Raw genomic sequence first — 27,295 nt, 5'->3', positions numbered from 1 at the left:
TACAAGAAGACTGTGCATTGTTTTACTACAAAAGTGCCCCTGGTCTAGTGAGAAGACAGCCATGCAAACAGACATATTCTCCTGGGACACAGTAAGATCAATAATAAAGATATGAATAAGGTGCTGTGGGACTGCTGAGAAAGGAATAATAAAATCATAAAGATAGGGTGGATGAGTGGAAAGAAAATCAGGAAAGTCTTCCCAGACGACATTTAAACAGGATCTTGAAAGAATAGAGATGAGTTTGTCAGGGAGAAAAGAGTGGTAGGACATCCCAGGCAGAGACAAGGACCAAATCCTCCTGAACCAGAATGCTGTTTTCAAGAACACCAGTCCCAAATGCCTTGAATTAGGATACCCAGTGGAGAGAAGGTGCCCCACCTGTAAAGGGGTAAGACTTACTGCTATAACTATTTACTGAGATCCTACCATGTACACTAGGGGGGTAAATGGTGAACAAACAGTATGATAACCATTCTCAGAGGGCTTACACTCTAGTGGGTGATGCCAGAAATGAACAGGGGAACCAACTTCATACTTTCATATTGCAACAAGTACTACCAACACTGAACTGAATAGAAGTGTGGAGAGGTGAGGAGGAATGAACTTAGATTGGATTGTTGAGAACAGAATGAGAAGGAATCAGGGATGTGAAGATGAGGAGAAAGAAAGAGGAAGCAAAGGTGAAGACTGTGAGGAGGGAGCAAACTCTAAAGAGGAGTGGGTGGCAGAGGACGAGATCTGCAGGATAGTGGGGGTCAGATTTCATGGGACAAGGATTTAATTCTGATAAGCTCTGATTTAGGTTGGAGGACCACTGAGGCTGCTGTGTGGAGGAGATGGCCAGGTGGGGGAATGCAAGGATAAAGCCCAGCTAGGATTAGATGATGGTGGTGGGAGAGTGAAGTAGAAAGAAGATGGAGAATATATCTCAGAAGTGGGCTTCCCTCTGGATGGGGGAAATAAGGGAAAGAGAATCAAGAATGACCCATGGAACAACTCAGAGAGATGCTCCTGCTGGCCTTGAGAAAGCTAGTGACCATGAGTTCTACAAGTGCAAGGAAGCGAACTCTGCTATCCATCATGTGAGCCTGAAAGAGGACCCTGAGTCTCAGGAGAAAGAGCGGCTCCAGCTGACATCTTGACTGCAGCCCGTGAGACCATGAGCCAAGTATCCAGCTAACCCCCACCCATGCAAATGGTGAGGTTTCCCATCAGAACCCAAAATAAAATGGGGCAGGAGTGACGTTATCAACATGGCAACATAAACAGCTACTGAAAACTTCTCTCCAGAGATTCAACAACAAAAAAGGACAGTTCTTGAATTGTTTGACACTCTGGAGGAAGATATGAACTGGAGATGCCAAACTGAAGAAAGAAAAGAAAAATCAGGTAGGAATCTTCTGTCCCAGACCAGCCAGTCCTCTCCCCTCCTTGCTCAGTCTCAGTGTGGGAAAGATACCGAATGAGCAGATGGGAACCCTCCCACCAGGGACACAGACTATAAAATCTCTCACAGCAGTGAGACATACCCCACCATTTGAAGACAGGGGAGGACATTTCAAGGCCCGGGTCAGTTATAGACAAAGAGACTGAGAAAACGTGGACAGAAACTGTGTTTCCAGCCCTGGGTCTAAAAGCCTTCCCCCACCCTTGAGAGACGCAGTGGCCAGTGGCCATTTCCTTCCCTGGGGGACGGCTGGAGTACTCGGTCAGCTAAGGGAGTACTTTGCCACAGGTGGAACCCCATATCAAGCCAGATTTGGCTGGCAAAGGGAGGGCATGGGAATCTCGCAGTTTCAGCTCACCTGTATGCACCCTGTGCTGGGAGGCAAAGCAGCCTCTGAGGATGATTAAGTTACTGAACAGTGCCATCTGCTGGACAGTCAGAAGGTGCAAGGGAATTGAAACACTTAAAAAGTTGCTCCAGAACCTTTCTTAAGACCACAGGAGCTGGTCTACATGCCCTGAATGGAAACCCACCTTGTTTTGGCTGAGAAATACAGAAGTACCGACTGCTAAAACAGGACTCTAAAACAAACTCAGGTCTTGCTGGCTGGCAGAAAACAGAGCACCACTGGAAGCCAGCAGATCTATATTCCCACACACAGTGCACTTGCTGGGGTGCCCAGTGCCTACCTCCCATTCCTGTGGCAGGCCACAGTGGGTGCCTGATTTTAGGGGGAAGACTGAGGTGGGCAGAGCCAGTGGGACAACTGGCCAGCAAGAGAAACAAAGAAAAGATGGAAACAACAAGAAAACCCTAGTCAAAAGAGAGAAAATGTCCTCCAGAATAAACTAATCAAGAAAATCAGATGCCTAGACAGCAAAAAGTCAGGAGCCACACCAGGAAACATGAAGATATGGCCCAGTCAAAGGAACAAACTAACATCTCAACTGAGACTCAGGAGTTGAAACAACTAATTAAAGATGCCCAAACAAATCTTCTAAATCAAATCAATGAGTTGAAAGAAAATGTTACAAAAGAGATGAAGGATATAAAGAAGACACTGGGTGACCGTAAGGAAGAATTCATAAGCTTGAAAAAAACAAATGGCAGAACTTACAGGAATGAAAGGCACAATAGAAGAGCTGAAAAACACAATGGAGACATACAACAGCAGACTTGGAGAGGCAGAAGAAAGGATTGCTGAACTAACTAGAGGACAAGACATCTGAAATTCTACACACAAAAGAACAGATAGGGAAAAGAATGGAAAAATATGAGCAGAGTCTCAGGGAACTGAATGACAACATGAAACACACAAATATACATTACAGGTGTCCCAGAAAGAGAAGAGAAGGGAAAGGGGACAGATAGAATAATAGAGGAAATAATCAATGAAAATTTCTGAACTCTTAAGAAAAACAGAAAATTACAGGTCCAAGAAGCACAGCATATCCCAAACAGAATTGATCCAAATAGACCTATTCCAAGAAACTTACTGATCAGATTTTCAAATGTCAAAAACAAAGAGAGAATTCTGAAAGCAACAAGAGAAAAGCAATTCAGCAAACACAAGGGAAGCTCAGTAAGACTAAGTGCGGATCTCTCTGCAGAAACCATGGGGGCAAGAAGGCAGTGGTCTGATATATTCAAGATACTGAAAGAGAAAAACTGCCAACCAAGATTCCTATATCTAGCAAAACTATCTTTCAAAAATGAGGGAGAATTTAAAATATGTACAGATAAACAGACACAGAGAGTTCATGAATAGGAGACCTTCTTTACAAGAAATCCTAAACAGAGTGCTACAGACAGATAGGAAAAGACAGGAGAGAGAGGTTTGGAGAAGAGTGTAGAAATGAAGATATCAGGAGATAGAAGGAGGGTAGATGTCAGGCATTTGGTGCTGAATGTTCAAGAGGATTGATTGTATAGATCCAGAAATGGATAGTACAATACTGTGTGATGGTAGCACAAAATTGTAAGTACACTGAACAAAGATGACTGTGAGTATGGTTGAAACAGGAAGGTTAGGTGTATATATGACACCAGAAGGGACGATAGATGATAAAGACTGGGACTGTATAACTTAGTGAAACCTAGAGTGGTCAATGATTGTGATTAGATGTACAAATATAAGAATGTTTTTACTTAAGGGAGAACAAATGAATGTCAGCTTTGCAAGGTATTGAAAATGGAATAGTATTGGGAAAAAAAATACAATCAGTGCAAACCAGAGTCTATAATTAACAGTAATATTGTGCTGTATTACCATTAATGATAACAAAAGCAATATACCAAAGCTAAATGTCTATAAGAAGGGGATGTAAGGGAGGCGTACAGGATTCTTGGCATTGGTGGTGCTGTCTGATCTTTTTATTGTATTGTATTGCATTTTTATTTTATTTTATTTTTTAGTCATCTTTTTTTCTTTTGCTCTTTTTCTTTTATTTTTTCTCCTCTTCCTTTTTCTTTGCAAAAGAAATGGAAATGTCCTCATATAGATTGTGGTGGTGAATGCAAAACTATGTGATTATACCAGGAATCATTGATTGTTTACTTAGCAGGGACTGTATGGTGTGTGAATAAAACTGTTAAAAAAAAAGAATGACTCATGGTTTGGGGGGCTGGATTATTAACCTGGTGGAAGATAACAGCATCCTTAAAAATACTGGGAAATAAGCAGACTTGGAGAAAACAGAAGTTCAAGGTGAAGCCTGAAAAACCTGAGAAATCAAAGAAATGTTAAAATCACAGTTAAATAAGAGAACTACTGGATACCAGTAAGAAGCATTATCTACTCTATGGTAGGGACCTGAAACTCTAAATACCTCGGAAGTTGAAGAGGAAGCTTTGTCTTGTAAGGAACAAATACATAGGAAAAGGTACAAATCCTTACGGAGGAAGTCTTATTTTGGAGTACAAAGATTATAATTGGGGGCCCAGGTCCTATAAATACAGTGTTATAATTTGTCGGCCTATCAAATTTCAATGATTATTTAAATTCCACTTTAATTATATTAGCGAGAAGTTTCATTAGCAAGGAGTTTCCTCAAATTCCCAACCAGGGCAAGCTCTGAAATATCATAACCCAGCTTGTTCAAGGGCCTTGGGCATTAGTTTCCTCTTCATCCTACAAAAAGAGGCAGCTGCTTGGAGTTGGATGTAACTCTGCTTTACAGCCAGCAGTTCTAGATGCTGAATGGGGCACAGCTTTAGTAGATCAAAGTTGAAAGAGGGAGGAAAATGTGTGCGTGCACACGTGTGTGTGTGTGTGTGTGTGTGTGTGTGTGTGTGTGTGTGTCTGTCTGATCTTATATATAGGCCTTTATTCAAAAAATTTTAGCTAATAGTATGAAGTAGATGAAATGCATCTTCCTAATAGAAATAATTAAATGTGCCATTGCAAATCAGAGGCTGTCCTAATAGCAGCTGATATGTTCTATTTTAACGGACTCAGCTGTGAATTATTGGGTGTAAATAACCTTGATCTTGGACAACCATTTGCTTTGTGTGTAAAGCTCTACATTTTTCCAGAAGGAAATGTACAAGAGAAATTTAGGGCTAATGAAAAGAAAATTTGTTCTAGAATATTTATGGATATATTCAGATTACTGTTTGTTATTACTAAATTTTGACTGGAAAGCCAGGCACCTTTCCTGGATTTCTGGAACTTACCGGTTGGCACCAATTATAAAAAAAAAAGTTTCACAGCCCTGAAAAGCTGAAGCTTTGGGGAAAGTAGAAAACACCAGCACATGGAGATAATATGGAAGTCTCAATGTTCTTGGCTAACATTTTTTAAGAAATATTTTTACTTTGTAAGAAATGGCTTAATATATTATGTTCTTAATCAAAAGAAAGAAAATATTATGATTTCTCTTTTCTGAAGGACTTTGCTGGTGAACTATAATCTCTGAAATCCTCTCCGCTTTTTCAAGAAACTAGTGAATGGGACTGTAATTTTATCCATTCTAAGAATTCTCATGGAAGACAGACTTAAGGTGCGCTGGAGAGTAAAATAAGCTTTGACTTAACTTCTGTATAAAATAACACTGAATATCATCAGCAAGCTGCCCTCCTCAGCCCTATCAGGATGAAGACAACAGATTTTTTAAAAATGTTGTCAGTTACTGGTACTGATTTCATAGATGTGCTTGAAATTTAATTTGTTTGGGCTATTAAATTTGCAATTCTTCCATCACAATAATTGCAAGGCAGTTTCCTCTAACTCCTCAAAAGCAGAGCCCAGCGAGCAGCTTTACTTGGCAACTCTAGTCTCAGGGCATGGAGGCTTATCAACCCTAGTTAGTGTGTTTACTAGAACATAAATTCACCTGGAATTTGGATCTCTCAGCCTGAAGGAATTTTAATAGGAGTCATTCCAACATTTGGTCAACATTTTATAAAGACTTCTGTTCCCAAAATTCAAGTTTTCAATTTTCACAACATATTTTACAAGGCTTTGGTCCTCAAGTCCCCATTTACAAATTAACAGTGTATACTCATTGCAAGGATTTCTTTCAAGAGTTTTTTGAAAGCTTATTTTTCTTTAGAATCCCAAAATGTTCATTTAAAGATAAGAGGAGAGGCAGATGAGGCTCACATGTGGGGACTTCGTGTGATGAAAACGCAGGATACAGAAGCCCCTGGAACCTAATTTAGACCAGCCGCTCCAGGCAATGGGAAAGACGTCTGTCCCCGTGTGCCCACTCACAATCTGGCATAACTGGTATGTTAGAGCCATCCTTAAACAATCTCTGGCTATAGAATTCTAGTTTGCCATCTTAATTTATATATTGCATTCCTGTGCTAACAATCTTGCCCTCCCCCTCTTTTTAAATGATCCTAATTAGAAAACATACAGGAGGATCCTTGAGGGATTTGAGACACTGCCTGGACCTCCTCTTTGATCTCCCATCTGAACCGAGAACGGTCTATTGTTTCAGACTGTCCCCTCAGCGTTCAGTTGACAATTATTGGCATTTTAGAGCCTAGAGATTGCAGTTAGATGCCTGAATAGACTCGCTGCCTAGAAATCCAAAGAAAACACTCCCTCCAAACTTTCCTCCGCCCGCTAATAAAAAATAAATAAATAAAAATTACTGAAAAGAGAGCCTACATTCTAAAGCCAATTGTCAATTTGTTAAGCTGCTGGGGCTTGTTAGGTTTTTAAAGATAGGCAAGGCATCTTTAAAGAGGCAGTTAGCCCTTCCTTCATCCCGTACAAACCCCAAGCATACCGTACTTTAAGCACCGATGCTTAAAATCTGCAAATGCCACGAGAGCCTAAAGAACTTTCGAAACGGTGAAAGTGTTTCTTGTCTTAATTTGGGTAAGACTTGGCTGAGACAGATGCCTCGCGTAAAGACGTGAACTGCTGAAGACAGTTGATTTAAGACTCTCCCATCAGTTTCCAGGATAGGGAGGAGAAAGGGAGGAGAAGGGCAGGAAGTGTGTGTGGGGGGGCGTGCTGCGAGACAGGGTTGTGGTTTTTAACGTTGTTTTTGTTTTTACGTTTCACTCATCAAGGGAGATTCGCGAGGATCCAGCCCGGGGCACTGGGATCTGGGATGAGGAATGGGCTTGGAAATTTGCGAAAGGGGTGTGCGTGCACGCCTAGACTGAGGGCTCGGCTCAAGGGGGAGGGAAGGGCCGGGCAAGCGTAGGGGAGGAGGGAGCGGACAGGAGGTGGAGGCGGAGGGAACGCAATATAAAGGGACCCAGCCCTGCAGCGCGCCGGCCACTCCGAGCCACTTCGGTACGGCGGGAGCCAGAGCAAGATCAGGAGGGAGGGAAGAGCGCTTTGCCACTGCGGTGAGCGGAACCCACTGCTGGACCCAATTTGCTCCTGCATCCGAAGCAGGACCCCGCGCCCTCAGCTCGACCTCCAAGCTCTTCCACTCGCCAGCTGCCCCCGCCACGGCATGAGCGGCGCGCGGGAGCCCGAGGCTGCGGCTCGGTCATGAGGCGGTGGCTCAGGACTGGAAGCTGCGCGACCGCGGCCCACAGGTCCCCTTTGGGCGCGGCGCCCCCGGGATGAGCCTCCGGACCCGCGGCTGCCGGAGTTGAGATTCACCCAGTGCCCTACCAAGGTCCCGCGCGCCTAAGCCGCGGGCACCGCCATCTCTGCAACTTCCCACCACGACACCTGCGCACTGGACGGGACAGAAGCTGAAAGGATCGGACTCGCCTCCCTTCCCAGGCTCCACACAGGGCACCGCGGGTGCGAAAGGAACGGTGCCCAGGGATCCAGCGACCCGGAGCAAGTGTCAGGAGCCCTCAGAACCGACACTTTGTCAACCTCCCCAACGCGCCAGCTTCATTCAGACCAGGGCGCACGGCAGCAGACACCTGGCTTGTCCCGCAACCCCTCGGTTTACCATCTCCACAGGTCCAGCTTCATTTAGCCAATAAAGGTTTCTAAACTCGCCAGGCACCCCCCCCCCCCCCCACTCATAGCTCCGAGTCTCGGTGCTCACAAGGGCTCTGCCCTCGCCGGCCACAGCGACCTCGGCAGCTCACTTGGCACAGCCGAGCAGGCGGACGCCGACTCCGGAAGGGCGCCCGGGCCACCTCCAGACAGTGACAACCCCCGAGTGCCCGGGGTCCCCGGCCCAACCCAAGACTTTGCGGGCCTGGCAGTGCGGCCAGTGGCCCGGAGGAGCGCGGGGAGGAGGGGAGGTGGCTCGTCGGGTGAGTGGCTCCAGGCGGCGAGGGCGGGGGAGCCGAGCGTGGAGGTAAACTCCGGGACGCCGCTGAAGCCCTCCTGCTCCTCCTCCTCCTCCTTCTCCTCCGCCTCGCGCTCCTCTGGCGGCCCCTCCCGCTCCAGCTGCGGCGCCGCGGCCACATCTGGGGCGCCCATGTGCGCTCGGGGGCTCGGCTGCGTCCGCCCCGCCGCCGCCCCCGCCGCCCTCTGCCCGCAGGGTGGCCCCTGGCCCGGGCCGGGCCCCGGGCAGCCCCCCGTCCCCGCCGCCACCGCCGCCGCCACAGGGCAGTACCGGCGTTTGCTCCGCAGCGGGCCTGGACGCCCCCGGCCCCGCGGTGGCTCCGCCGTGGTGCGGCAGTGGCGGCGGCGACGGCTCCTGCTCCCCCGGGTCGGCGTGCCCCGCCGAGCCCAGCGCCAGCCCCACGGACCAGGGGAGCGGGGTCCTGGCGGCGGCGGCCGAGGCGGGAGCCGCGCTCCCGGGCTCCGGGACTCCGACGACTCCTCCCCCGGCGCCGTCGCCGCCGCCCGCTGCGCGGGGTCCTAAAGCCGCGCGTGTCAAGAGGATGGTGCGCCTGGCGGCCGAGCTGCTGCTGCTGCTGGGGCTGCTGCTACTCACCCTGCACATCACGGTGCTGCGCGGCTCGGGGGCGGCCGACGGGCCTGACGCGGCGGCGGGCAACGCCAGCCGGGCCCAGCTGCAGGTGAGTGCGCGGCCAGCGGGGGCCGTGGTCGGCGGTGGGGACCCGGGAGGGGGAGCGGAGCCAGCGCCGGGCTGACGCGGGGAGGAGGGTCCCCGCCGCACCTAAAAGCAACTGTTTGGGCGGCAGCTTTGCGGGTGCAACCCGGCTTCGGCAGAGGCCAAGTGGGGATCAGTGCGTGGAGGCTGGACCCGGCTAAGAGGTGTGGCGGACGCACAGGTCAGGTACCTGGGGACGCGAGTCTTGGGCTGAGCGGGGAAAGTGCAAAGTACGTGTCTTGGGGGAATTGCCAAGCTTTGGTTGCCGTTTAGAGGCTGTGTTACTGTGGGGCGTGGGGATGGGAGGCGACGGGGTGACAGGGAGCAGAAAGAAGCTTGCTATAGTATAATCTCCCCTAATTGGGTTTGGGTAGAAAGAATCCTGGTGAGTGTGCCCTTTCAGAAAGCAATGGCCAAAGGTCAGAAAATGTTTCCCGAGAATGGCTAGACACCCCCTTCCCGCCCACGCGGGTCCCGCGCCTTCCGCGCCCTCCCTGGCCTCCCCGGAGCTCGCCTTGTTTGCCCTTGGATTTTGGGGCGCGAACTCAAGGTACCTGTCGCGCTTTGGCTGGGGTTATCTGGGAATTTTAAACTTGCAGCAAAGACTTCTCCCCAGCATTCTGCTCCTGTTGAAGGTCGCCTTAGGTAGGAGTCTGTGGATCTATTTAATTTCCAAAGCCTGGGAGAGGGTGCAACTGGGAAAGAACGAGTGAGCATCGGAGTACTGAGTTCTAGTTTCCGAATAAAGGATTGCCCAAGTTGAGATTTCCTTCCGGGGTCTTGGAAAGTGGAAGGTCCTTGGACGTGTGGCGGCTCTCAAACTGGGGCACGGGGTTTTCCCAGGAGGCAGCGGGGGTTCTCTGGCTCCTAAAACCTCCTCCTCCAACCAGCCCCTACTCTTTCCTCTGCAGTATCCAGATAATCATTGATCATTACCCTCAAAGGCTTTTCAAGGATTGCCTGTGCTACTTCCCTTTTTACATCTTTATTCAGTTGGCTGGAAAAAACGTACTCTTAAAGAAAGGGAATTAATCACTTACACACTTTGCTTTACAGAATCTTATTTAGTTTAAATCATAACTGTAAGAAGTAGCTTACTGTTACAGATGGGAAAATTGAGGCACAGAGAGGTTAGGTAGCTTGCCCCCATGTTCACATGCTCCAGACTAGCAATTAATCACACCAAGTTTTCTCTCTTCCTGGGTGATCTAGGCTAAAGCAAGGTGAGCATGACACACAAATACAAAACCAGGAACGGAAAGGTACACATTCCAAAGCCTTAAGTTCTTAAATTGGGGGCATTTCTGAAAATGTCCTAACGTTGTGGGGCTCTCTCGTCTTCTCCTGTGGGTCAAGAGTGACAGGGAATTCCAGGGAGAATTCTGAGGAAACAGAAGACGTTGCTGTCCTGTATAGCCTGTGGCACACCTACCAGCTTACCAGACATAATTCTTAATATTGTCAAGATTTCCGGAAGATATTATTATAAAAGCATTATACATGATGCTTTTTTTCTTTGTGGACTCATGAAAAGTCATAAAAATAATGTTCTGTGGAAAAGTAAATTTGGCAGATTTCTTTGTGAGGTGTTTGCTAACATTAGAATAACCTGGGGTTGGCCTTTTCCACCTGCACGCTGCAAAAGGAAAGTGGATTGAATTCTCCAAAGGGTCTTTGGCTGAAGGACTGTCCCCAAGGGGGCAGAAGAAATGTGAGATTTAGAAGGATTCATCCGCCTTGGAATACGTTGGGTCCCAAGTAGCCACTAAATCCACCAGCTTCAGCTTATTTTTGTGGTAGTGTCTGGTTATCCTGTCCACTAAACGCACACACTTATCCAAGCTGGATGATGAGTTTAACATTGTAGTTCATAATTCTACTCTCTTTTGTAATGTGTTATTATAAAAGTTTTCTATTCTTCCTGACCGAAGTGATTTCTTTGGCCCTCTCATTCCCCAGAGACATTGCAATTTAAATGGAGAATGTGTGAGAACGCCTGCAAAAGACATTGATTAGTTTGTCATTTTCAGGCTCCGGAAAGTAAATTCTCCAGTAGCAGGTGTAGGTGAAGACAAAACTGTGGACGCTGTATTCTTTCTGTTTACCCAAGTCTTAAACTCCTTATAAATTTGTGTTGGGTCTGTGAGCCATCACAGATATCCTTAAGCTGCTAGAACACGTCTTAGCAATGAGTTGACCAATCCTTACACCTTTTTTTTTTTCTTTTTTGGTTATCTCTGCATAAAAATACTCTAAAATATGAGGTCAGATTAGTCAGACCTATGCAATGGTGGGTCAGTTTATGGAAATTATAGTATAGTGGGAGTAATTTAAGAGTTGGTGGTTTGGATATATTAAGGACATCCAATAAAATATTAGTAATAATAACAACTGTAATAGTTAAGATTGTCACATGCCTTGTATGTGGCAGACATTGTTTTTACCACTTTACATCTGTTCACTTTCTTAATCCTCGCAAAAATCCAATGAATTAGGCATTATCGTCATCCATATTTCAGATGAGGAAACCGAGGTTACCTGACTTGCCCAAGGTTACAAAGCTAGAAGCTGCTTAATTTTTTTTGTTATTTTATGGTGTAAAAATCTTTGAAGCACACTTACATTCCAAGTTCTTGGTAAAGTCATCATACTGGCGACAGGAGAGAGAAAGCCTTTTAACAATTGAACATTTTCAAATGCCTCTCCACTTTCTTTCTCATTGTCTAATAGGACTGTATATAGGTATACATACACACATACATACACACATATAGAAGCTTATTCTGACATGTTTTTTGGGGTAGTTTCTGCATAATAGGGGACAAATATATATATTACTGTAAGTGACTGTCCCTGTACTGTAGGTACACTGTTACAAGGTGGCAGTTAAATGCTTTGAGAATAATATCTCTACAGGTTATCTGATTCATGAAAAAATCTGCAGAAATTCATGGTTCTAAATCTAAATGTTTTCAGCATTTTTGGATATCTAATAAGAAACTGTGCAGCTGTCTATGACAGCTGCACAAAAATGCAGGGAAACATCAACTTTCTTCACTTTGAATGAACTCTTATCTCCTTGGGATGTTTATCAATATCAGCACTCAGATTACTTATTTCCTTTGTCTTCAAATAACAGTGAGAAAACAATATATATAATAAAAGCAATTGGGAAAAACAGTCATTCCAAAATACAGAATCCACAGAATAAAGAAAGAATGAAGGTATCTTCTTTACTTAAAATTTAAATGAGTGCCTTTTTCCTAGGTCACGATTAGATTTAGAACCAAGAATTTCTGCAGATTTTTAATAGTAAAGCTAGAATATTCATTAAGGTAGTTATTGCTCCTGGAGTTGGCTTATTTGCCCAATGTGCACACAAGTCAAATCTGTGACACCAGGATTTGGAGAAGAGAAAGGGTTTTTGCGTAGTCCGCCAGCAAGGAGACCAGAGGTAAGCCCCAGATCAGTCTTCCCAAGCAAATGGGATCTGGGGAAGATGGGCTTAAGGGAGAGGCTAAGGATGGGTGAGAGGACGTGATGTGAGTTGGGGGATGGGCTAAAGCGGCGCATGCTCAGTTCCAAATCATGCTACCTTATGCAATCGCCATGTTCAAAAATGGCGGCTTAGCATGATCCGTGCAGTGATTTTTACTATTACAGTTAGGCGAAGGTGACTTTAGGCCAAGGCTTCTGACTGTGCATGCTCTGGTGGCTTGAACTGGCTAGAACCGGCCTTAGCAGGTGCTGCAAAGGGAAAAGAAACCAACTTTTCTTGAGAGAAGCCAGGTTCTTCTGAATAAACATGGGGAGGTGGGAGCGCAAACAAAAGAAATGAAAACTTTTCTAAACCAGTAAGGGAGAGGCTACTTCAGTGGAGAGGGGGTTGGTAAGTGGCGGTTTCACAGTGAGATTTAATCAAGTATTTAAAAACCATCAAATTGATTATTTTCACAATAACATTTAAAGCTAACCAAACTCTAAAAAGCAATTAAGTGTCTTTCTTTCCTAGCTCCTAACTACCATCTTTATGAACACTTTTCCTCTTTTATCCTTCTACTTGTAGCCTTCAATAAAATAGCTTGGCTTCTTGTACTCAACGCATAGGATTTGAGTTTAACTGAACCATTTATAGCAGTAGAGGCAAAAACAACATTTATTGGTAGTTAATACAGGTACTGACTATCTAGTAAGATAGATAGTATTTATATACCCATTTCCCAGATGATTTCATTCAGTCCTGGAAAGATTAAATAACTTGCCCCATCACAGCCACACAACTGTTCCAGGATTCAAACCCAAGCAGACTGAGTCTGGAACCCAAGTTTCTTGCTCCAATTCATAGACAAGACTCCTCCAGTTTCAACTCAAGTCAACAACCCTTTGTGTTTCTTGTACAATAAATTCCTTGTCCATTTTCCAGGGTAGACTGTTTGCTCTTATCTCTGGAATTCTTTATAAATTATGGATAATTGTCCCAGTTGGCTATTGCCACATAATAGACTGCCACAAAACTTAGGACTTAAAATAACCATGTTATTTGCTCGTGGGTTTGTGTGTCAGCAGCTTGCTCTTGGCTCAGCTGGATGGTTTTTCTCATCTCGCCTGGGATCCCTCACATGGCTGCAGCCATCAGGTGACGCGATTTGGGTTAGATGGTCCAAGATGACCTCACTCAAGCGTCTGATGGTTAGAGCTAGCTGTCACCTCTCCACATAGCCTCTCCACATAGTCTCAGGGAGGCTACCTGCACTTCCTTACATGGTGATCTCAGGTCAGCAAGAGAATAAAAGCAGAAATTGTAGAAAAGGCTTTTGAGGAACTTGTACAATGTCACTTCGGCCACATTCTATTGGTCAAACAAGTCAGAGGTCAACTCTTAATCTAGGGTACAGGAAATAGTTTCCGCCTCTTTATGGGAAGACCAGCAAAGAAACATTGTAAAAGAACACGTGTGCAGAGATGGGAGGCAGGATGGGAGGCGTTGTTGTGGGTATCTTTGCAAAATAGCTACCATATTGACATTTTGTCTCAAATACATTGTAAATACTTTCCCTCTCTAGCAGGACTTTCAAGGTTGTTTATGCTGCCTTTGGCCATGCAGAAGTTTTCCATTTTAAATGTAATTGACTCAGAATCTTTTTCCTTGTGACTTTTGGGTTTCCTGCCTTCAGAAAGGTTTCCTTAAATAAATATTGTCAAAATGTTGCAGTAGATTCAGTTATAGTTTATTTATTTATTTTATAGTTTTATTTATTTATTTATTATTTTTTTATTTTTGTAGAACTACAATCTATTTCGAAGTTATTTGTGGGGATAGTCTAAGATAGTTATAACTTTGTTGTTTTGTCCAAGAAAATAGCCAATTGTTCTACCATATTTGTTAAATATTTTATATTCATTTATTCTAAATACCACTTTTGTCACATACTAAAATCCCCACATATACATGTCTGTTTCCTCACCTTCATTTATTTATTCATGCAAATACCACACTATTTCATTTAACATAGCTTTATAGCATGTTTTAATAGAGCAAATGCACTTTCATTCTTTTTCAAAATTTTCTTAGAGGTTTTTATAAAGTGTATTCTTCTACATGGACTCTAGATTTATTTTGCCTGAAAACTCATTGAGGTTTTAATGGGAATTGCTTTATATATTTTTGGTCAAATTGAAGAGAATAGAGAATTTTATAATTTTGAATCCTCCCATTCATGACATGCTTTTTCTTTCTCTTGTCTGCCTGCTCTCTCTCAAATTTCAACCATATTTTCTGAAATTTTAGGATTAGATTATTCCTTTTTTTATCCATTTTTTCCTTCTTTCTTTCAACCTTTCTTTTTCATTATACTTATTTTAGTAATCATTTCTTACCAGTTTTATTAAACTTCCCAATAATTATTTCAACATAACTATAAGATTTACTTACTTTTTTTTTTAATCCACGTCTACCTCTAGGATCTCATATTTTCATGTTTTATTTTACTGGAATACATTCTCAAAGAATACATTCAGAAAGAGTTTATCAATAGTAAACTCTCTGAGAGCCTACATTTTTAAACTTACTTTTGCTTAGTTCTCACACTTAAATAAATAAATGTTCATTTGGGCATTTGACTATGTTTATCTTGTTTCGTCTTGGAATTTGGAAGATACAATTTTATTTTACCATATATTTCAGATGAATGGTCTGATTTCTTGGTAGGTGATTTTTTCCCCACAGAAAGTTTTTGGATTTTTCTCTTTGTTCATAACATTCAGATTAGATTCAGGTTGTTAGTCCTGTTTAGCACTAGTGGACCCTTTCCGTTGGAAGCCCCAAGTTTGTCTTCAGCTTGAGAAAATTTCTCTAGTTATATCTTTAGTTCCAATATTCTTGTACTCTTCTTCTGGAACTCCTATTAGAGTTAGAAACTAATGTTGGGATTTTGAGATCTGTCTTTCATATCTCTTAATTAATTTTCCTCTCCTACGTTTTATATCTTTATGTTTTTATAATGTGTTTTATGAGACTGTCTTGGCCAAATCTTCTCGCTTTTGCAACCCCAGTTCCCTCCCTAGGAGCATCTCATAACTGAGCTGTCGTAATAAATATCAGGTGCAAATATCATTCGTCACCCCGAAACCGAGGACTGAATGAAGCAGCTTGTCCGCTCTTTAGACACTTGCCTGTCCTCTTTCTCCCTGCTTCTGTAGCCTCCCCTTACCCCTTCTCTTCTCTTCTCTCTCTCTCTTTGCATTTTAAATGTTTTTTTAATTGAGGTATAATCTACATGCAATAAAATGGATAAATCAGCATTCAGTTTTGGAAAAGCATTCCACTTTTGACAATTACATATGTCCCTGTAGCTACCACCATTAAAGATAAGACATAGAACATCCCCATCACCCCAGAAAGTCTTCTAGTGCACCTTTGCAAGCAGTTCACTGCTTGCATAGGCTACCACTTTCTGACTTCTATTACCAAAGATTAGTTTTGCCTGTGCTAGAGCTCCATATAAATGGAATCATACTGTATGTACTTTTTGTGTGGCAAGTTTCTTTCCCTCAACATATTTTTGAGCTCCATTCATATTATTGTGCATATCAGATTTTTTTTTATTGCTGAGTAGTATTCCATTATATGACTATACCACAATTGTTTATCCATTTCCCCATCAATGAACATTTGGGTTGTTTCCAGCGTTTTGGATTTTATGAATAAGGGCATGTTGATATTCTTGCACAAGTCTTTCTCGTGGATGTATGTTTTCATTTCTTGTGAGTAAATACCTGTGAGTGAAATTGACAACCTCTGTCCTTTATATTACTATGGAATTCTTCTAGGGGCACTCACTTTTTCAGAGATCTCTTTCATTTTCTCAGCTCTGTCATGTTTCACTTTTCGTTCATTACCGTTTGTTTCATATTTACCAGAAATGCTTCCCTCCTGTAGGTGACCCTGGCCTCAGCTTTCCGCTGCTGCTGTGGATTTGATTTGTATATTTCTTCTGCCTTTTCAGTAGAAGTTGGGGAGGAAAGAGAGGCAAATGCAAATGCTTGGTTGGCCATCTGGAACTAAAACACTAAAATTCTGTTTCTTAATTTTATTGTCCTGTGTACAAACCAAAAGAAAATTCTGTTTTTTGTGCGGCCCCTTCCTTCATTTTCCTCTAGCCATGTTCTAGCAGATACCTTCAGATGTCACAAGAACTGTCCTTTCAGGAAAGAAGAAGCTATTGATTTTAAAGCCTCCCAAAGAAGAATCCGATACTATCTTCTATATGTCATACAAGTATTTTTTTAATAACCCCCAGTGTCAGCACATTCTTCCTCTCATGTGCACATTACATTCTTTATGCTACATCTGATTTCATATTGACTTTTCTCTTCCCAGTGTTTCGGGGCAGGAAGCTACCCGCTTTTCAAGAACCTTCTCGTGCAGGACTTGAAAATTATTATTATTTAATAGTCCCTTTGTCTTTTCCAGACTCATTTATCTCAGTATCTTCAACCTGTTTTCATCAGTGTTGTTTTACAACACTTTAATCATCTCTTTGGTTCCCTTAATTCTTTCTTCTTCTGAGAACATATTTCTCCTGCTACCCTTGGCTCAGGATTTTTATGATTTGTAAAGAAAAGGATGGCAATGATGCTCCTTCAGTGACAACCAGGGCTGTCCCTTCTGTAGGTACTCATCCTCTGGCAGAGAGGATGTTATTCCGAGATCCAGTTGGAATGCTCTGAGATTGTATGCTCTGAGTTTTCAAAAATGATGGGGGAGTGTGTTGCTGAAAAAAAAAAAAATCTCGGCATCTTATTTAAAACTTGTCTGTATTCCCCTTCCAAAAGAATGCCATAAGAAACAATGAACGTAAAACTTAATTTATTTCCTTCTGTGGCATATCAGCCAAGAAGTTAGATCAAGTAAAATGCTAATACAGCCAGCGTGCCAGCACCCAGCTCTCGCCCTGGGGTTGAGCATTTGCCGCCCACAGTGGTTACTGGCTTGATGATGTACCCTTGCGACTCGGTCTCTTTTCTGCCTTCCTTCTCCCCTCCCCTAACAGGGTTTCCTGGGATCACCTCCCAAATAAACTCCTTTCTCCCTGTCCCAGAGTCTGCTTCTAAATGAAACACTATCCAAATGTCAGTCTCGGGGACAGTGACTTTTTCTCTAGGTAGGGACCCTGTGGGAGATCCCTAGGAACTGGCATGGAGTTTGCAGGCAGCACCTGCTGGTTGTCCACTGTCATTACCAGGGCCAAAGTCTGCTTGCCTCAGAAAGCGACGTGCTATGGGACAGCAAGGAATCAAGCTATGCGGTACCTTCTCTGAGCTGTTGGGTAGAGGAGAATTCCAGAATCGTAGAGGTGGGTAGGTTAGGCCTATGCAGAGCTTCCAAATTCTTGGTGTTTAGGGAGATAACTGGTTGTTTTTCTCCTGACGCATGATCCTGTGGTAGGTGACTATTTGGGGGGGGGGGGGCAGGGATGGAGGATAAGGGACAGTGGGGAGTCCTGAAAGGTGTGTGGGATTGTCATCTAATGCATAAAACAGCAGAGGCCAGGGTGCTTTGATAAATATTGCTAAACATCACCATCCCAAGCTCAACCAGCATATCTCACTGGCAAGTTATTTTTGAAAACTGAGTAGAAGAAAAAACAGTAGTGTTAATGACCCTGTCTTCCTGTTGGCCTGACCCAGGCACATGTTAGTAAACCAAATCCTCTTGCAAAGAGCTCTCTCTGTGGCGGATATTGCTTCATAATACAGCAACACCCCCATTCACCCTGGAAGGGATAGTGCCACAAGGCCGGTAGAATAGAAGAGTTTTGTTGTCTTCAAGTTTGGGGCCATGGGCTGCCAGACGTGCAGTTTGGGGCAGTCTGATCCCCAAATGTTCAATAGCAATGACCTGGAAAAGGCAGGTAGACTTCGAATGCAATAGGACCCTTCCTGCTGAACACAACATCTATATTTTCAAAAGTAACACACGTGGCTAGAATCTAGATGAAGGATGCCGCAAAGCTGGAGATGATGCCATAGGCCACCCGGGTGCAACTTACTCCCGTGGGCATCCAAAGAAAAATTCATGCCAATGTCAAAGAAACAAATAAAAATCATGCCTTGGCTCCAGCCGCCCCTTGGGGATACCAGTGGGGAGAGAAGGGGAAGGAAAGTGACAATCCTTTCATTGCTTTGTAAAATATAGCTCTATTGAGATATAATTGGCATGCATTGAACTGCATATGTTTAGAGTGGGCAATTTGAGAAAACCGTCACCACAATCAAGATAATGGACAAACCCACCATACCCAAAAGTTTCCTTGTCCCCTTTGCAATTCCTCTCTATTCTCCCCAGATCTCCAGGCAACCAATGATCCGACTTCTGTCACTATAGATTAGTTTTGTATTTCCTAGAATTTTATGTAAATGGAATCTTACAGAATGTACATATTTTACAGTATGGCTTCTTTCATTCACTGCAATGATTTTCATTTCATCCATATTGCTTTGTGCATCAATAGTTCATTCCTTTTTATTGCAATTAATATCCACCATTGTGTAATCCACCATTTAGGTTGTTTCCAGTTTGGGGATATTAAAATAAAGATGGTATGAATATTTGCATATAAGTTGTTGTAGGCACATATGCTTCCATTTCTCATAGATGAATATTCAGGAGTGGAATAGCTGGGCCATAGGATAATTGTTGAGTTACTTAAGAAGAAACCATGGCAGTCTTTTTAATGTGCTCACATAATGGGTTTAGAATATGTAACAACCTAGGAGCTCCCTGGGAAAACTTCAGAGAGGTTGGAAGTTGAGTCCCAGGTTGATAATTTCTTACAGTTAAAATATAAGTGTGTTCCATGGTATATTATGAAAGCATGAAGGAAGGAGGGAAGATGGTATCTCGTTAGAATGAATTCTCCTTTCTTTTCAGGATGCCCAATGCACAAAGATCTCAGGGGACTCAGTTCTCCAGGTGACGCTGGTGGTGGTGGTGGTGTAGAAGGAAAGTTCGGTGCTGGACAAGAAAACGGGTTAGAGAAGTGTGCCAGCAAAGACTCGGCTTCCTTCCTGCCGTTGCTGCCCAATGCTGTCCCCATGCCCCGTCTAACAAAATTACAAAAACCAGAAATCAATTTGTGTCTCCTACCTGGGGACTCAGTCACCTTGTGACTTGGAAATCTGGGGTTGGGTATGAGCCCAAACTGAATTGCTAGCTAGGTTTATTGCTGGGAGCTTTCAAATTCCAGAAAGTAGAAAGGGCAAAATAAAAACAGGGGAGATCCCATTAGACATTTCTAACCTTCAGCCCAGGAAATGGGCTGCGGAGATGTTAACGTGAGCTGATGTTCCAGCCACACTGGACTTTAGGGGAGTGTGGGTTGTTAGAAGCCCATGCAGGATTCTCATTATAAGGGAAAGCCTGTCCTTCTCTTATACATAAGGTGGCCCATCCACTGCCCAGTTGTTAACCAGCTACAATCCACAGCCCAGAGACACAGATGAGAAGCTCAGGACTAGCACCCAGCCCAGAACTACTGAATCCAAATCTGCAGTTTAACAAGATCTCCAGGTTAATCATGTGCACATTACAGTCTGAGAAGCACTGGTCTATATGCATGTTTTCCTTGCAAGTTGCAAGCCCCAGAAGGCACTCAATACAGGATCTGCATTATTACTGCCCAATAATGCTGCAGAACAAACTACCCCAAAACTCAGTGGCCTGCAATGATAAGCATGTGTTCTCACACTCTTGGGTCTGTGGGTCATCTGGGGTTCTGTCGATCTAGGCAAAACTTGGCTCCAAGCTGTGGATTGTGTCTGGGTTGGCTCCACGTGTCTTCCATTCTTTTATTCCCAGCAGTCTACCTACCAGGAGTTTCTCTCGTAGTGATGGAAGAAGTGCAAAAAGGCAAAGGTGCAAAGAGCCAAATGCACAAGCACGCTTCAGGCCTTTTCTTGGGGCACACTTGTTGACATCCTGTTGGCCAACATGAGTCATAAGGCCCTTCAGAGTGACCAGCGGCATGGGCTTTGGAGTTGTTTCAGTTCCATATCTGTTTCTCACTTAACTGTATGCCCATATGCAAAAGTCTTACACTTCTTTGTGCCTCCAAGTCCTCATAAAATGAGATAATAAAAGCTCTGTCATTGGAATGGTATAATATTCTAATGGCAGTCCTTGATGCATAGTAATGGCTTAACACATGGGAGCTGTTGGTATTATATAGCCATATATATATATATGGCTATTTATGCAAGTTATTTAACTCTCCAGATTTCATTTTCCTGATCTAAGACAAGACATTGTAGGAAGATAATTCTATTAATTATCGTACTTCACTTTCAGAACTGATGATGATAATGATACAAAAGTTAACATTGAGTATTTACTCTGTGCCAAGCACTATCAGGATTTTATATGTTTTTACTCCTTTAATTCTCATAATGGCTCAATGAGGATTATCTGCATTTTGTGGTCGAAGAAACTGAGGCAGAGCAATATCAGGAAGTCAAGGTTTATTGAATTGTGCTGAGCACCTTATCTGGAGGGACACATATCACAGAACGGACGTGGTCCAGGCTGGCTCCATGAAGTTGCTTCCCACTGAGAAGATACACATTTGCCTCATTCTAATCGGTGATGCTTCTAAAAAGGCTCTTCTAGGGTTTTTCTGCCATGTGGGAAAAGGAAAGGAAAGAGCACTGGCAGCTCTGGGGGAGCAGTTAGCCCTCCCTTCCTTACCGACCCCCTCATCTTCTCCCACCTCCACCACCACACACCACGGGGCAGCATCCTGGCAAGCAGATGCCTGATGGTTGTACTGAATGAACATTTCCAGTGGGACCCACCATCCACCAGGGCTGTGTTGCAGAGCTGCTTAGCCTCGCTCTGGGGCTGGAGTCAGGGAGAGGAGAAGGGTGAGGCCCCAGGGACCCTGCTCTGAGTTCTCAGAGCTGGAAATGCTCCAGCGTGTCCCCCTGCGGGTTGCTCTGTCCGCACAGGAGCACGCTGCACCGAAGGTCATTTCTGAGTCAAGATACACATGTCCATCTCTTTCCATCTCCCTTCTGAATGGTCACTATTTAAGTGGTTTTACTGCTTAAAAAATCATGCGCTGCATCATAGAGATGGAACCATGCCTGCAAATATGTTAGTCATCACTCATATTGTTTTGTCACTTTACGCCTGCTACCACTTTCCCTGACAAGGAGTATCCTTTCCCACCTTCCTTTCTTGGACACAATGAAAGAAACAGGACATGCCTGTGGACATGATTTCCACAGCTCTATGGGTTGTATATTTTACTTTTTAATTGCAGTGGCCAGAAGAATTTCTTCCTTATGACTAATCAGATTTTCCATTGCCTCGTTGTGTCACAAAGTCCGTGGCCTCATGGCCTTCTGGGAGAACAAGTGGTCAGGGTTTCAAAATGTTTGCCATACTCTAGAGTATTACATATTTCCTTTTTCAATTGTGGCGTTACATTGCTAATATCTAATCAGCTTGTGGGCCACTCTGCTTCCAGATCTTTTTCCGGTATACTTCCCACATCCCTGGTGGCCCTGTGCCCCCAATGAAGTTTATACTTTGTGGGTGTTTTCTTTTTTCTTTTTAATATACTATGTCACTAATTTATTGAACACAACCTATTCAACCCCATCAAACTTCAAATGTGTTTTCTAAAGCCCTGTCCCTTCTCTCTTCATACCCCAGATGCCAAGTTGTGCCCATCACATTTCAGCTGTCAGATTTGATGGCCGCTGAACTTAATACTGACTGGATAGAGAACTAAAATAGAAAGGGAAAAAATATCTTTAAAATGTATGGATGCTAAAAATGTGAAGCCACTATGTACCACCAGAGTGACAAAAATGAAAAACCAAAACCAAATATCAAGTGTTGGTGAGAACTTTTCAACCTGATGGGAATGTGAACTGGTATAAATACTTTTGAAAACTGTTTTTCCAAAGTAACTACTACAATGGAACATATGCATAGCCTCTGACCCAGCAATTCACTCCTGGGTATATGCCCAACAGAAACATGTGCATCTCTGCCCTCAGAGACCTGGAAAGGAAGGTTCCTAGCAGCACTATCCATAGTTGCACAACTGGATATGGCCCCAGTGCCCGTCGGCAGCAGAATGGCTAATAAGGCAACATGTTCACACACTAGAATATGAAAGAGATACGGGAATGAAGAAATGACAACTACATACAACATTGAAAATTTCACAAATATAATGTTGAGTGAAAGAAAACAAGCACAAAAGAGTACGTGGTGGCTAATTATTTTTATCAAGTTAAAAACCAGAAAAACTCACCTATGCTATTGAATGAAGAGGGGACATTGGTTACCCTTAGCAGAGAAGTGACTGGAAGGAGGCGTAAAGGGGGGATGGGGAGCACTTGGGTGTCTGGGTGTCGGTTACACAGGTGCATTCAGTTTCTGAAATGTCAGTTGAGCTGTATGCTTAGTTATGTGACTTCTCCGGATGTGTATCATAGTTCAATTAAAAATAAAATAAAGAATGTGGCATGGGGGTAACTAGTGCAGAGGAGATGGCCTCTTTATAATCGTTAGGAAAGGTAGCCTGCAGCCCCAGAGTCCACTTTCTGGAATCCTGATGTGTGCTACCCTGCACACCGTTCTCGCTCCAAATTTTAATGAAGGCTGATGAGTTTCTGTGTTACGGGGTCTTCATCTCTCCGCATGGCCCAGCACTATTGTTTCAACATCAAAGACCAACTGCTGGCTAAGATACAGTCCATATGAAAAGGGTGACCAGTGAATTTACTGCTTGACTTCATTCCCTTTAAATGGAACTGGCCCCATGGTCCTCTTTCAAAGCTCAATTGTGGACATATATCTTTTTTATAGGACATCATGTACAATAAAGAGAAGCAGTAACTTTTAAAAAAAGAGAGAATACCTTGGAGAATGCTGTGAGATGAACATTCCATTTAATAAACATCACTGTGGTTACGTATGCCCAAACTCTCCCAGAAGTCCAGCCGTTGACCTGAGAGCCTTCTACTCAACATGGTGACTTTTTGGGACTAATTTAGTTATATTTTTATTATGCAACCCTTCCCCTAAACTTTTCATGGTCTTGGGAAAGTTAGTGAGAAGTGTTTTACTCCAAACCAGAGGCTGCCTTACTGAGATCAGACACAATGGCAAAGTTCATATCCCATTACTCATTAATTTATTTGGAGCTGCCTTTTGGTGGAGTAAACATTTATTAAGGGCTGAAGTCAAACTAAACACAGTCCCCTAATATTCCCATGGACCTCACTCCTCCATATAAAACCCTAGCATGGAAATCTTGGTCAGTTATTGGCATTCACAGATACTAGAACTGGGTTAGCAGTTAGAAAAGAATGGAGTTGTTTTTATGACAAGAAAATGGAGAGTGTTATTACCTTACCAAGATGTAAAAAAGTTCCGTAGTATACAAGTAAAATTACTTATAACCTAAAGAATGCCTTTGACTTAACATGGAGTCTGACCCAGGTAATAAAGAAAGAGGCATCTGCAATCCAAATTACCAGCCTGTGCAAAAGTGAACAATCCAGAATGAGCATTTTGACATGTAGTCACTTATTACAGCAGTTAATCAGCCCACGGGGGATTTAAAAAAAAAACATTTTAAAGAGTGACCAAATCATCCTGGCTCTGCAGTTTTCGCTTCTGTTTAATCCATTACTCCTGAAAAGGCTCAGTACTCGACTTTGCTGGATAAAGCTAAATTCTGAGTAGACCCTTTCCTTTCTGCTCCCCTCACCAGTGCAAACAGGAAAACACACCTACTGTGCGACACACCTGAGATTCACAGCTGAGATTTTGATAGAGGCAAAACAATTCAAAAGATACCTACAAAATGAAACAAATCTGGAGGGAAGGCATCGACTGGAAGAAACTGGACATCTTTGGAGTGGCATGGAATCCCAAGGAGACTGACTGTAACTATTGAACAGCAGGTGGAAATAATGAGAGCAACACTGTTAGGGAAGTACCTGAGGCAGACGGCTTTTCTGTTGCAAATTCTTCACTTCATTCCCCAAAGCCCACTCCAATGCCACTCCTATACCTCACCCTCATTCTTTCACTGCTTATTCCCAAGGTCAGTCCCCATGCTAAGCTCTGGGATGACCCCAAAATACACATCAATGTCTATGGCCTTAAATTTGCTCATAAATAGGGAAGCAGGGGGAGGAAGAGAAGTGGGCCCAGCTCAGACCCAGCTGATCATTACAGAATGATTCGGCCTCAAATCAGGGAAGACTTGAGTGTTGTGGGAGCCCAAAAGGGCACAATTCCCAACTTTCCGATGTGAACAAAGGGCAGGGAAGCAAATAGGGGAAAATAGAGAGATGGAACTGCAGCTTCAAAGAGCTATTCTCTAAGTAAGAGAGGCATTTTTTTTTTCTCAGGGTCTCTGAATAGTTGCTCTGAGATTGTTCATACCATTAACTTAATTTCCTTAATTTGAGGGCCCCCATGGGTGCCTCTTGTTCCCCTGGGTTGGATTTTCCAAGCCCTTGGGATGTGGTAGAAATAGAGATGCTTTGGAAACCCACCAATAAGATAGAGCCTACCCTGCTGGGCCGTGCTGACTGTAGACCGACACAGACTCCTTTAAAAGAAAACTCACCACCTGCAAAACCCCAAATGTTCAGCCTAGAGCGACATCAGGGGCTACCCGTTGGGATCTGAGAAAAGTTCTTACTTGGTTATTTCATCTTAAGGCTGATGCTGGCAGGAGAATTGTCATGGCCATGTCCCCAGAGGGTTCAGTGTCTTGGTCCTACCTAAGTTGAGTCCCTTTTGTGTCACCAGGACTCATGGGTTCATGACAGGTGCTCGAGTACACTGGGGTCATGGCACCTGGCTACAGGTGTGGCCACTGCTCTGCCCTCTGGGTTGAACCAGGGTTCACCAAAGCTCCATCCACCCCCTAATATGTCCCCCCAAAAGGCATATTCAGGTCCTAAACAACACCCCCCACCAGTCCTGTGAATGTGACCTTTATTTGGAAATAGGCTCTTTAAAGATGGTATTAGTTAAGGTCAGGTCAACCTGGATTAGAGCATGCTTTAGTCCAATATGACTGGAGTCCTTGTAAGCAGAGGAAATTGGATGCTGTAGGAGGAGACAGAAGGAGATCGATAGCTATATGATGGAGGCAGATACTGAGTTTTGGATTGCTGGCAAACCCCCACCAGAACCCTGCAGAGGAAGCCTGGCCTGTGACACCTTGATTTTGGACCTCCAGCCTGCAGAGCTTTGAGACAATGAGTTTCTGTTGCTTAAGCCAAATAGACTGTGGTACTTTGTTACAGCAGCCCTAGCAAACTAAGGCACCCCCAACCAGGACGAGGCGCTCTGCTTAGAAGGCAGGTTGCAGACACTCACCAAATCCTAGAATTCTGTTAGCAAGAAATTTGGGAAACTGAGTCTGACCTCTTGTTTCATAGATGAGGAATCTGAGTCTTGAGTATTGAAAGGATTTACCCAAGGCCAGACTGCTAGTTAATGATAGTGTGAGTCCCAGAATCCAAGCTGAATGGCTTCCAGGCCAGTCCTCTTTCACAAAGCTGCACAACCTACCCACCCCCATTTCTGAACACTTGTAAGTGTTATTATGGTCCTGCTTATCTGAAGAGAATTGGAGCCAATATGCATCTAAAGTGCCAGGCTTCTGCAGTGTGGTGGCTGTGAGGTTGTTACAGGAGTTGAAAGGTAATTAAAGGAACATAAGTTGCATCTCTTTATATTTCAGAGACAAAAGGGATGCAGTCAAGTAAATGAAATAATTTAAATGTCAGTACAGCGCACAGCCCTGACCATGTAGTAAACACTCCACTGTCCAATTTGTTCATTCAGCATTTACTATCGAGTGCCGATGGAGTAATGAGAACCGAAGCCTTTGGCTTGACTAAGAGAAGAAGACTGGAGGACACTGAGTAGGTGATAAATGGGTATAAGAAGAAGTTGGAGGGAAAGCTAGGAGCCTTGTAGGTCAGGATAAGGATCTGGTTGTTCTTCTGAAATCAGTGAGGAAGGAGACCTTAAGAGTTTTTGAATGATGGTTCTGCCTGGTTTTTGAAGAATGGGAGAGAAGAGTACAGACGTCTTAGGAGGTTTCACTGTAATCCACGCAAGAGATGATGGGATGTGGACCAGGGTGAGGAGACGTGGATGGATGCAAGACAGTTTTAAGACAGAGCCAGCAGGATATGCTGATGGATCAGATTTCATAGTTTAGAAGAAGTGAGGAGTCAAAGAGGACTTCTGATTTTTTGGATGGTACATGTCAGTGGATCTGTATTGAACAGGTTGAGTTTGAGATGCCTGTGGCACCTTTAAGTGGAGAAGATAAGCAGGGAGGTGTCAAATAAATTTGGAGCTGATATTGAGGTGGCAGACCACAGTGGTGGGAAGATAGCCAAGAGTTGTGGTGTCACGGAAGCTGAGGGACAGAGTGCTCTAACAAGTGCGCTATCTCTCAAATGCCACTGTGATCCCCAGTAAGATGAGGACAGACAAGTGTCCATTCAACTGGGCAGCATGGCAGTTACTGGTGCTCTTGATGGGAGCAGTTTCAGAGGCATTATGGGAACAGATACCAGCCTCCACTAGATAAAAGGAGTGAATGGGAGGTGAGGACACAGAGAGAGTAAATATATAGGTAAGTTTTAGGGATGTTTTGCCAGGAAAGGGAGACATGTGGACTTGGGGTTTAAGGAGGCCTTTTTGGTTCATTTGTTTTTAGATGAGAGATTCCAGGGCATCTTTAATGCTGACGAGAAGGAACCAGTTGAAAAGAATAATATGATGTAAGATTGAGAAGGAAAGGTTTAGAAGTAAATCCTTCAAGAGGGCAAGAGCATTTGT

General features: G+C 43.8%; 2 protein-coding genes across 3 annotated transcripts in view; one reads left to right on the top strand and one right to left on the bottom strand.

Annotated features, from left to right (window-relative positions):
* The window catches only part of TASP1 (taspase 1), a 656,132-nt gene that overhangs the window by 169,235 nt on the left and 459,602 nt on the right, over nt 1–27,295 (bottom strand). The window lies entirely within an intron of this gene.
* ISM1 (isthmin 1) overlaps nt 8,580–27,295 on the top strand; it is a 71,022-nt gene continuing 52,306 nt past the window's right edge. The window contains exon 1 of the mRNA XM_037811853.1: nt 8,580–8,857. Within this exon, the coding sequence (XP_037667781.1) occupies nt 8,720–8,857 (138 nt within the window). The 5' untranslated portion in view covers nt 8,580–8,719. The remainder of the gene's footprint in view (nt 8,858–27,295) is intronic.

The sequence above is a fragment of the Choloepus didactylus genome, chromosome 19 (genome assembly GCF_015220235.1).
Source record: "Choloepus didactylus isolate mChoDid1 chromosome 19, mChoDid1.pri, whole genome shotgun sequence".
NCBI classification, from domain to species: Eukaryota; Metazoa; Chordata; class Mammalia; order Pilosa; family Megalonychidae; genus Choloepus; species Choloepus didactylus.
The sequence above is the reverse complement of the archived record's forward strand: the minus strand, read 5'-3'. Positions and strand labels throughout refer to the sequence as shown.